The sequence below is a fragment of the Nansenia antarctica genome, assembly GCF_963989245.1.
Source record: "Nansenia antarctica genome assembly, chromosome: 10".
Taxonomy (NCBI): Eukaryota; Metazoa; Chordata; class Actinopteri; order Argentiniformes; family Microstomatidae; genus Nansenia; species Nansenia antarctica.
The window spans coordinates 4,513,465-4,524,734 of NC_137680.1; the positions used below are offsets into that span (position 1 = coordinate 4,513,465).

Genomic DNA, 11,270 nt, shown 5'->3' on the forward strand with positions numbered 1-11,270 from the left:
ATTATGGCTCTGGTTGTGATTGGCTTGTGTCCAGATACATTTGAAAGGTCTTATAATAATGTATGGATTACTACTTGTCGTTTTAAACACACGAACACACATATATAATGGTATGTATAACTATATACTTTAAAAAGTATTTCTTTTTTCAGGCTTTCCAGTAATGGAAACAACATAGCCTAACTTCCCTTTTTTCAGTGAAAAAGAACTTTTCTGTGGGCAATATTTTACATAATAGATTATAGTAAACATAATAATAATAACAATGATGATGTAAAAAAAAACTGAAAGTATCTGTATGAAAGTATAAAAATTTACCTTCACAGTTAGTCTTCAGTTTGAGTTACAGAATTCATCCCTAAGGTGACCATAATCATAGTTGGTTACGACCACTTTTGCGTTCGCAGGGAAGAGCAGGAGGATATAAAATAGAAAAAAAAGGAGAAAAAACAAACCTGTCTCTTCACTCATTCCCCTCTTTCTGTAACCAATTCTCCATCTTTCTCACCATCACCACCACCATGATGGACTGAAAAACACTCCTCTTTGTAGCCTTTACATCCATTTTTCCATCCATCCATCCATCCATCCATCCATCCGTCAGGCAAGAGTACAAAAAAACAAAATCAAACTAGGCATAATAAAACAAAGTGAGAAAGGGTACAAAAAAAAGTCCAAAGTCTCCACCTCTTCTCTTCTCTTCTTTTCCTCTTCCTTCTGCCATTCAAACTTTCAGGCACGGTCATGTCTTCCTATAGCACCTTTATATTGCTTTCATCCACAGGCAGTCTGTACTCTAGTCCGTCCATACACTCACCACTCACCCCTCCCACCACCCCCACCCCCCCTCCCTATCCTATGAGTTGAGGTGCTCCACCTGGATGGTCGAGGTGGCCACGGTGAGGCAGAGGTCCTTGTGGGCCGCCAGGTCCGCCACGGTGACCGGTTTGTACTGGATGTCCCCGGCCGAGACCGTCTTGTACTGGTGCAGGTCGAAGGGACAGGACACTGTCTCCGTCTGGACGTAGTTCCCCTGGTTCTGACCCTGGCTGTGTCCTCCACTTTGCCCCGCTCCTCCTTGCCTGGCTCCCCCACTGTCGGCGGTCTCTGCCCGGCCTTGAGAACCACCCTGGTTCTGGTTTTGGTTCTGTTGGTTCAGTTGGTTCTGTTGGGCCCGCTGTGCTGCCACCACAGCCGCTGCGGTTATGGTGTCTGGGTTGTGTTTTTGCATGTGTTTGATCAGATACGTCTCCTGAGAGAGAGACAGAGAAAAGGGAGGGAAAGAAGATATGAACGGTGGATGGACACGTACAGAAAATACACTGTCTGAAAGTAGATGGACAATGCTAGTGTAGAGAGCTATAACAGCCCAAAACTATAACAACAGTTCCAAGACTGTTATTAATCTGTCATTATATTCACCACCCAACAGTGGTTGGTTTGTTTCAGCGTGCTCCCTTGCCGAACAATACAACAACAACAACAACAACAACAACAACAACAACAAAGGAATAGGGTTCAACTGAAACAGGGTTCAACTAAAAACAGACACAAAAGCCAGGCTTCATGAAGTGTGTCCTTTCTCGCGCGCCGTAGAGACAGTGTCGTTAGTCTTACCGACGTGTAGGTGCGGTTGCAGAGGCCACAGGAGTAGAGCTTGGCGTGCTTGACCGTGTGAGTGGACAGGTGCACCTCCAGGCTGGCCGCGTCTGTGTAACCACGGTTACAGTTGGTGCACTTGAACGGCTTGTCCTTGTTATGCTGCCGTCGGTGGGACTGGAACAGAAGAGGTGGTGGTGGTGGGGGGGGGTCACTCAGACACATCGAAAAATATGTTTATGTAAGACTCAATCGATATATTTTTTGCCACCAAGAAAGGGAGAGAGGGATGGGATTGGAGAAGGGATGGGATCACAACTCACCTGCAGGTTGGAGAGTTGTGTGAATGATTTCTCACAGCCTGGATGCACGCACTTGTACGGGCGGTCTCCCGTGTGGATCCTAACGGCATGACACATAAGACACTCTTTAAAAAAAGTCCCATGTTTAACACGCCCTTTGTTGTGGATGATTAAAAAGTCAGTGTATAGACCGCCAGGGGTGAGGTAAGTGACACAGGAGGTAAGGAGAAGCAGCTACCTGTTGTGCTGTTGCAGGTGACTGAGCTGTCTGAAGGACTTCTGGCAGAAGGAGCAGGTGTAGGGTTTCACCCCTGTGTGGATGCGGATGTGCTGCGCCAGGTAGCTGGAGTTAGCGAACGACTTGGAGCAGTGGGGGCACTTGTGAGGTTTGGACTCTGTGTGGTTTCTGTAAAGGAGGACAGGACAGAGAAAAGGGAGGAAGATGGGGGGACGATGGGGAAGAGGGTGGAGAGGGGAGTGAGAGATAAAGTGGGGAGAGATGGAGGGGACAGTAAAAAAAAAAGAAAGGGAAATGGTAGAAAGAAAGAATAAACAGAGAGAAAGGTGATTTTTTACCTAGATTGTCTTAAGACGGCACATATCATACTGTGTATATGTTACGGTACATGTGGGAATACGGCATGTCTAACCCTAACCCTAACCTTAACCTTAACCCTAACCCTAACCTAACCTTAACCGTAGCACCCTAGCACCTAACCCTAACCCTAGTTTTCCCACATGTACCGTTTTCCCACATGTACCCTAACATATACATTTCTATTTCTCAGTGACTGACTTGCAAGAGACAGCATAGATCCATTGAGGGGGGGGGAAAGGATGCAAAACAATGACAAAAGGGTTGCATGGCAAAGCATAACATTTCTCTGAGTCTCTAAGGTCTTCCGATTTAAGACCTATGTTCCGACTTCAATCTGGGTCATTTGCGTGTGTGTGTGTGTGTGTGTGTGTGTGTGTGTGTGTGTGTGTGTGTGTGTGTGTGTTTGGATATTCAGTAGTGTGTGTCTGCAAGCGAGTGTGGGTGAGAAGCAGCAGCAGCTAGTGTTGAAGAGGTAAGGACAGCGGGCGAGCAAGACACACAGAGAGGGAGAGCAAAGCATAGAAGAGAGAGAGGGAGACCGTGCCCACCTGTACGCATGCTCACATCATAGAAATAGAAAATGTCAACGAACCCAAACACATTTTCACTCAAAAGCCATATTTTGAGAACCTCACCGTCAAATTCATGCTTTCTAAAAAAGAGTCCTGAATCTGATCATCTTGCATAATGCATAGCGTCTTTGTGAAGGTACGGCTTGTATGCATTTTCATACTTTAAAAATCTGATGAATTCAGATTTGGACAGAAGGTCCAAAAAAGTCCCTCCTGGCTACACTTCGCTCATCGTTCATGCATCCAATCATCCGCTCCCACACACACTTCTTCTGCAGAACTCCTTCTCCCAACTGAGTCAAACACACACACACACACACACACACACACACACGCACACACGCACACACGCACACACACACACATGCACGATCCTCCATTACGAGACTACTACAAGACTATGGAATGACGGGTGGAGGGGGGGGCAGCAGAGGGCAGGGCAGGGCAGGGGGGATAGAGGCGTATAGAGGGGGGTCAGGGGACGGTATGGGGGAGCTGCAGTACCGTGTGTGCTGCTGTAAGTGACTGAGCTGTCTGAATGACTTCTGGCAGTAGGAGCAGGTGTAGGGCTTGGCCCCGCTGTGGATGCGGATGTGCTGGGCCAGGTAGCTGGAGTTGGCGAATGACTTGGAGCAGTGGGGACACTTGTGCGGTTTGGCCTCTGTGTGCGACTTGGAGTGGATCTGCATGTCTGACTTACTGAAGAAGGTCACCGCACACATCCGGCACCTACAGGCAGAGAGACACAGAGACGGGGGGAGGACAGGGGGAGAGACAACCGAAAGAGAGAGGGGAGGAGGTCGAGAAGGGAGAGATGAGATGGGGGAAATGGGGGAAGAGAGGAAAATGGTTGAGGAGGAGGAGGGGGAGGGAAGAGGGAGACAAAAAGAGAGTGGGAGGGAGGCAGAGAGAGAAAGAGAGAGAGAGAGAGAGAGGAGAGAATGTGGGAAAGACACAGAAAAGAAAGGCGAAAGAGAGACAGAGAAACGGAGACGAGGGGAGTGCCGTATGAGACAGACCAAATGAGAAGAGTAAGGATGGAGGGAGGGGACGAAATGAAGAGACAGGGGTAGAAAGAAAGAAAGGGTGGTGAAATCAGTGAAAACGGAAGGAAAAAATAGTCGTAGATACCGCTAAAGCGAGAAGACGGACAGAACGAACGGGCTTGGAAAAAGGTACTTCAACTGACAGAGCATGCAGTAGCGGAAGACGGGAAAAAAAAGTGAGAGAAAAGAGGGGGGGCAAAAGAGAATCAGCGGCGGGGGGGGGGGTGTGTCCAGAGTGTGAAGCGATGTGCATGTGCGTGAGCAAGGCAGAGTGTGTGTGTCCGTGCATGGCAGAGTGTGTGTGTGTGTTCCGTGCAGCAGGGAAAACACACATCGTGTTCCAAAGCGCAGGTACATTCACAGAGTGAAAAAACCTTTCACCTCTCACCTACGAAAGCCGGTGTGTGTGCCGCCACAGCATGCAGTGAAGCCGTTCTGTGGTGTGTGTGTGTGTGTGTGTGTGTGTGTGTGTGTGTGTGTGTGTATGTTGAGCTGCCAGTGTCCCGCAGCACCAGTGTTCCTCCACAGAAGCCTAATGTCTAACCTCTCTGCCCTGACTCTGACATACAGGTAACAGATGAGCTTGCATCATTCCACAGTTAGAACACAGTCGTATGGGGGGGATGCACAACAGGTGTTTTTGGGGCCCCCTCCGCGAGCGACACTGTCCATACCTGTAGGTCTTGTTTGCGTCTTTCCCTTCGTCTTCGTTCGAGAGGTCGTACGGGTCAGTCCCGTGATGCTGCAAAGACATAACCACCTATCGATTTTACACAAACCAGTCAGTGTTTGAATCACAACAGTCCATTATCAGGAAATACGAATAAGACTTCAATAAACAAGTAAGCAACCAAGCAAATTTTTTAAGCCAATCTGAACCTGAAAACAAGGTTTTTATCTTACCTGTCCGCTCGCTGCCAGGTGTGCCAGGATCAACGTCTCGTTCCCTGCAGAGAGGGCGTGTCCACCGACAAGTCCCGCCCTTGGCATCGCTGACTTCTTCTTCCTGCCTCGCTTCGACGGCGTTGGCATAACAACCACTTGAGTTCCGTCATCTTTCTTTTCTAAAGGGAGTATTGACGGGAACACTATCAGATTGTTAATATGTGTGTGGAGGTGTGTCGAGTGTATTGCAATAAATTGGGTTTGCGATATTGAGGATAGAAATGATAATGGCAGTGGTGTGTGGGTGTGTGTGTGTGTGTGTGTATTACCTGTGTTTGGGGCGTGGAGCGTAGAGAAGATCATGGTTGTTGTGGGGTGTCCAGTGACGAAGGACTGAGAGGTGGAGGCAGGAGACACTAGTGTGCCCTGAGGTGTGGTGATGACCAGACCCGCTACAGACAGAGAGACAGACAGAGATAGATAGATATATGAGAACAAATCAATACACTCATACCATATCTCTCTCTCACTCTCATACAATCAATTACACACACAGACACAGACACAGACACAGACACAGACACAGACACAGACACAGACACACACAGACACAGACACAGACACACACACACACACACACACACACACACACACACACCTGCCGTCATGATGCCAGTGGAGGGTACGGGCACCACAGTGATGTTCTGAGTGTGAGGGGGGTGTAGGTGCCCCCCCCCACCCTGTCCACCTCCCTCCTGCTTGGTACCGGGGACGGTGAGCACGGCGGTCTGGTAGTGGGAGGAGGCGGAGGAGGAGGGAGCGTACTGGGGATTCTTCTCCTGCTCTTTCATCTTGTTCAGGAACATGGCGTTCTCGATCTGTTGTCGGAGACAGGGAGAAGTCATTAGGTGTACAAAGTACCATACTGTTACAGTATGTGGGGAATTAAAGCAAACGTTGAATGAAACAGATATATATCACTTGATGTCTGGATTTCTTAGATTTCACTTGAACTGCTCTAAGACTAGCTCAGCCTTACCTGTCCTTGCACGGTAGGAATGTGAGACCAGAAGTACGAGGAGTTAAAATGGGAATCTTCCATCATTTCTGCAATGGAAACAGGAAGACCATCACAACAGTCAAAATCATGCTAGCACAATTAGCCTATACCTTCACACTGATTACACAAGTGCATATTATTGTATGTAGGCCTTCTGAAGCCAGAGAGATGATTAAAAGGCAGTTCAATGCAAGTTAATTTGACAGTAGATATCTCTGATAAAAGAGTGCACTTGGGGTCTGCAGTGAACCCAAGCCAACACTGGAAAATAATCCATAATCATGTCCAAGTACCTATTTTATTACAGACTGTCTGTAATTAGGACTACATGTCGTGAGTGAGTGACATTGATATGTAAGGGAGGTCAAGAGGGCAGCATTCTGCTTTGGATGTTTTGCTACAGGCCACTCCAGTGCACATTCCCACAACAACTGTTATTGTTTGTCACAATCCAAACAGCAGCAGAGATGGATTGGACTTGGTACTGGCAGTGGCAATATTCTTAACGTTTTTGGAAGAGGCAATTCCATCACTATGATATGACAGCGCAAATTGTTGACCAGCTGAAATGTCTCAAATGTTTTAACAGATATTGTACGTTGTTGCACATCTGAGAGAACCATACGGCGGCATTGTTGAACTGATCAGCATCACATAAAAGTAGCACATTAATAATGTCATTATGTAACAGATGGAGATAGATAGGTGTAGTCATTTATCATGCGCAGCTAAAAATGATGACAGCTAATAGCTACAATTAAGACAAGCGTCTCTGGAATGTCTTTAGTGACTGTGTGTGCTTGCAAAACATGAATTATTGACGAATAATATTTCAAAATAAACTGAGTGTTGATCAGTTGGAAATAACAGGTAAATATAACACAAATGAAAAATGTCCACATGAATTTGTTTACGATTTGCTGTGCTGCAAGTATGCGACTCCATTTCGATTCGTTGCTACGTGCAGAAATAGACGCGTCTAATAAAAGACACCGATGGACAGCTATGCTATGTCAAGGCGCTCTTCGTTCACTTCCATTGCATCTGTGAAAATAAAAAAAGCTTCGCCAAAAAAAAAAAAAAAGCTAAGAGGCATAAAAAAAAAAAAACGAACAGATGAGAAAAAACCTTCTAAAAAAATCTCGCATAGACTTCCGGCTGTAAGAGGGAAGAGGGACAGACTCTGCCGGAGCCCAAGTTGCTCAAAATTAATAGAAAAACACCAGGATTTACAAGGAAAATAGCGGTATTTACCGGTGCAAAAGACTTCCCACTCCCTCCCCGGAGTTCCCGCGGGTTCGGGACAGTTCGGAAACTCCGTTAAAACAGCAGGTTACAGAAACGCACCGAGGTTTTTTTCTATCTTCTATTTTTTTTCTATGTTTTTTTTTCTTTCTCCTCGGAGCAGCTGTCTGTCTGTCTGGTTCCGCCACTTCCTGCGAAGAAGGTCGAGAAACACAAGCGCTTTGAATACGTGCTGACGTCATTTCCGGCGAGTGAGGTCGAATATCAGCCTACTATTAGAAAACCCAAACCTCTGGGAAAAATACATACAATTTGGCTAAAATAGGCTACACAAGGCTACACAAGTTATTATTATTATTAATTAATTAATTAATTAATTAAAATTACAAGTCTTAAGTTTCTATTATAGAAATGCTTGAAATTGTGCTTCGCACCTTTTTACTAGCATAAACACATGATTGATTGATTGAAAACTTTATTAGAAGATTTGCAGAAGTAGGTACATGAAAGTACATATTACATACAAGGTCAACTAAAAGGATAAAAACCCAAGAAAGCCACTGGCTTATTTCAATTGGGGTCCTTGATTCAATTGGGGTCCTTGATTGACACACCATACAACCATACATTGGTAATTGTAATGATCAGCGTACTTGTACATAATATTAACATGTAATGTGATAACATTGGCCTGTGATACTGATTGATATAGAAATATGTTATTGTGGAGGCTGGGCCATATGTTCAGCGTTATACATGTTGTCGGTGTATTGGTTTGAGTTTGTTTCACCTGCCAATTAGCAATACCAAAATCACAACATTTTCAAACAAAAGTGTGTAGCCACCAGTTATTATTTATTATTTGATCTGCCTATCACATGAGAGTGCACTCATGAATGGATTTTATATTGATGCATGACGCATACATACATTTCTTGACATTTAGATTTTATGGCTGAATATAAATGTATTAGAAATTAGAATTTACTTGCTAAAAGTGTCATATATCATTTGTTTACAAAGACCTCCTATGGCAATACAAACCAAAAAAGGGCGTTTTGGTTAAATGATCAAGTAAGAAGACAGTTTTTGGTTAGAGATACAAATACTTTTAAAATAATGCATTGTCATATTATGTGGTAGTACCTAATCAATCCGCACAGTGTCGCTATACACTTCCTTCAGATGAGGTCTGTGTGTTGCCTTCAACATCCGGGCGATGAGGTCGCATTGTTGCCAGCGACACGTCTCTTACTGTAAACAGCAACAAGAGAGGGACAGACAGCAAATAAGTTACTGTAACGTTCGTTAACATTTTATTCGAAATACTGTAAAAAGGAAAATGTTGTAGATTCAACGTTCACGTCCAGTCAAAGTGAGAGGCTTGAGAATCTGATCTGGAAACAGAAGTTAAGCCTATTGGTGAAAAAGCAAAAGGGGCTTCAGATGGGGGAGGTGAGGAAACTACAGAAGAAATTGAGACAGATTGAGAATCTGGACATCAAAATCACTCTCACACCAGAAGAAAGAGTTAAGGTACAGAAGATGTCTTCTTCATGATCTTGTTTTAATATGAGCTGGCAGTGTGGAGCCCCCCCACCGCTTACTCCACAACCCAGAACAGAATAGATTTCCCCCAGGTATAGTTCCCCTGGATATCACTGTGCTAGGGTTCCCAGGCGTGGAGACCTTGATTTAACACCCTAATTCAAAACAGTGTAACTTCCTTCTTTGAAAAAAAATATTGCTGTTAACTTCATTATTGCACCCTCGATCATACAAGTTTGTGCCACTCTCACAACTCCAATTGAGAAGAATGCAATTCTACCATTATAAGAGAAGAGCAGTATTGTCCCACTTAGTGATATCTGCAGTTAAGGCCAGATATTAGTAGGCCTATGTAAAAGTACAATCAAAGAGAATAAAGAGAACAACAAAATAAGTATGGATGATCGGATTTACTGATTTGAATGAATGAATGAATGAATGAATGAATGGTCTTTATTGTCATTTATATAGTACAGGTACCATACAACGAAATTTGGGAGGGGGGGCTCCCCTGGTGCTAGGAAAGAAAAAATAATACTAAAAACAAGAAGGGAAAAGAGCTGGTTTACATAAATAAAGGCTCTGTACACTATCCACTACTATACTATACTGTACAAATAAAACACTGTGCTGTACTCTATGCTATGCTACAAATATCCTAACATTTCCTATCTCTGAACCTTATGTACCCGAGGGTTGTCATATTGCACATTTGTGTCTTTTTCCTAGAGATACACTACATAGCCTACACAATGTACGAATCATACCATTAAGCCATGATAACCTCTTCAAAAGATAACAGAAGTGTGTATCAGGGTAGAAGACATTAACATTTACAGTAGATATATCACTTATGATTTCAGTGACATTACCATCAAAAAAGGGAGGGACTACTTTGTCAATCTGAATCATAATCTAACCCAGAATATGTTTTTCATTCATAATAGGCTTATCATTCATTCATATATCTTCAAGTACAGCCTAGATTTAGTACAGCCTAGACACGAGCAGCGTCATTCGAACGTAGCGTTGTAACCTCCTGAATTAGCCTAGTCCATGGAGATTCCCATGGTCATGCATGTTTATCAGCCAAAAAGATGTTCTGGCATGTACAACCAGAAGCCCTCCTCTCCCCTCCTCTTCCTCCCCCCCTCTCAGATCTCCAGGAAGGCGGAGCTTCGCAGCAGATTGGCTGAGCTGCAGCTGCAGCTTTCTGGCCCCCAGCAAACTCCGGGGATTGTGGGAGAGGGAAAAAAGGACAAGATGAAAAGACAAGTGTAAGGAGGAAGTGAGGGAGAGGTGTAAAGGAGGGAGGGAAGTGAAGAGAGGAGGGGAGGGAGGGAGGGAGGAATCACTCTTCAGAAGCTGTAACATTGGCTTTGATCCTGAAGGCTTTGATCTTATCTTGTGTATGTCTAGCCAAAATACTGTCTTTTAAGGTGGGAGACATTTGTGCTTTCAAGAGATTCTAACTTCTTTCTGGTAGAGGATAATAATACGTCATGTAGGGCGTCACTCATTCCGTTCCTCCGTAGGCGTGTCTGTATAGTGACAGTCTGTCCCAGGGGGTGTCAAACCTGCAGCCTGATATGTCCTATTAACATGTCACAATGTACAATAAAGAGAACGATCATGTGAACAAACAAACACAATCTGTTTCTCACCGCTGATACTTGACAGCTTGCATATATCGTGATCTATCTTGGCACTTAGTAGGTTAGCGTTGATATACAGTATATTTGCATGAATGTGATGCTAATTTCATTCATGCTAATTTCTGTTTTTGGGTACAGGAACAGTCAGGAAACCTCGGAGGCTGTTCCATCGCAGTCCCCTCGAGCCACTAAGATCCCCAGAGGAGAGCCGGCGCAGGCAGCCCGACAGATGGAGACAGTAACACAGGCGGAGACAGACAGACGTGATGAGACACGCGGGGGAGGAGGGCCGCCACCAGCCAGCCCAGCAGCGACCCACACAGACACCAAGGAACAGCAGGAAGGTGTGTGTTTACTGTGAAACCTCTTCTGGAGTCAGTGGCGGACTCAGGCTGTTTGAAGGGCAGGAGGAGCGAAAAACGTCGTACAGCGCCCGCACCTGTGCATCAGTGCACATGGTCAAGTTTAGACCATTGGAAGGGCAGCCAATAGGGCACATCCTCTAATTTCGCCACTCAAAAGGGCACTTTAGTGCGACGTTTTTCAACTATGGGGGCACATGGTCAAGTTTAGACCATTGGAGGGGCACCAATAGGGCACGTCCTGTCATTTTCGCCACTCAAAAGGGCATTTTTGCCACTCAAAAGGGCACTTAAGACGGACGTTTTTCAACCGTGGGGGCACCAGGAGGGGCGGTCGCCCCCCCTGAGTCCGCCAGTGTCTGGAGTTGTGGAGATCTGTGATCTGTGTACTCTGAGAT

General features: G+C 45.2%; 2 protein-coding genes across 2 annotated transcripts in view; one reads left to right on the forward strand and one right to left on the reverse strand.

Annotated features, from left to right (window-relative positions):
- Nucleotides 1–856: 856 nt before the first annotated feature.
- Nucleotides 857–7,451, reverse strand: znf384b (zinc finger protein 384 b; the record flags this gene model as incomplete). Its single annotated transcript, XM_080540104.1, has 11 exons — nucleotides 7,317–7,451; nucleotides 6,042–6,109; nucleotides 5,661–5,880; nucleotides 5,332–5,454; nucleotides 5,021–5,181; nucleotides 4,792–4,859; nucleotides 3,576–3,800; nucleotides 2,140–2,307; nucleotides 1,923–2,001; nucleotides 1,618–1,776; nucleotides 857–1,252 (listed from the first exon to the last, which is right to left on the reverse strand). Exons 2-11 carry the CDS (start codon nucleotides 6,105–6,107, stop codon nucleotides 857–859), a joined length of 1,665 nt encoding a protein of 554 aa, XP_080396230.1. The 5' UTR covers nucleotides 6,108–6,109; nucleotides 7,317–7,451.
- A 1,160-nt stretch (nucleotides 7,452–8,611) lies between these two features.
- Nucleotides 8,612–11,270, forward strand: part of LOC308167020 (WD repeat-containing protein 91 homolog) — an 11,033-nt gene continuing 8,374 nt past the window's right edge. The window contains exons 1-3 of the mRNA XM_080541365.1: nucleotides 8,612–8,843; nucleotides 10,014–10,132; nucleotides 10,649–10,854. Coding sequence (XP_080397491.1) covers nucleotides 8,754–8,843; nucleotides 10,014–10,132; nucleotides 10,649–10,854 — 415 coding nt within the window. The 5' untranslated portion in view covers nucleotides 8,612–8,753. The remainder of the gene's footprint in view (nucleotides 8,844–10,013; nucleotides 10,133–10,648; nucleotides 10,855–11,270) is intronic.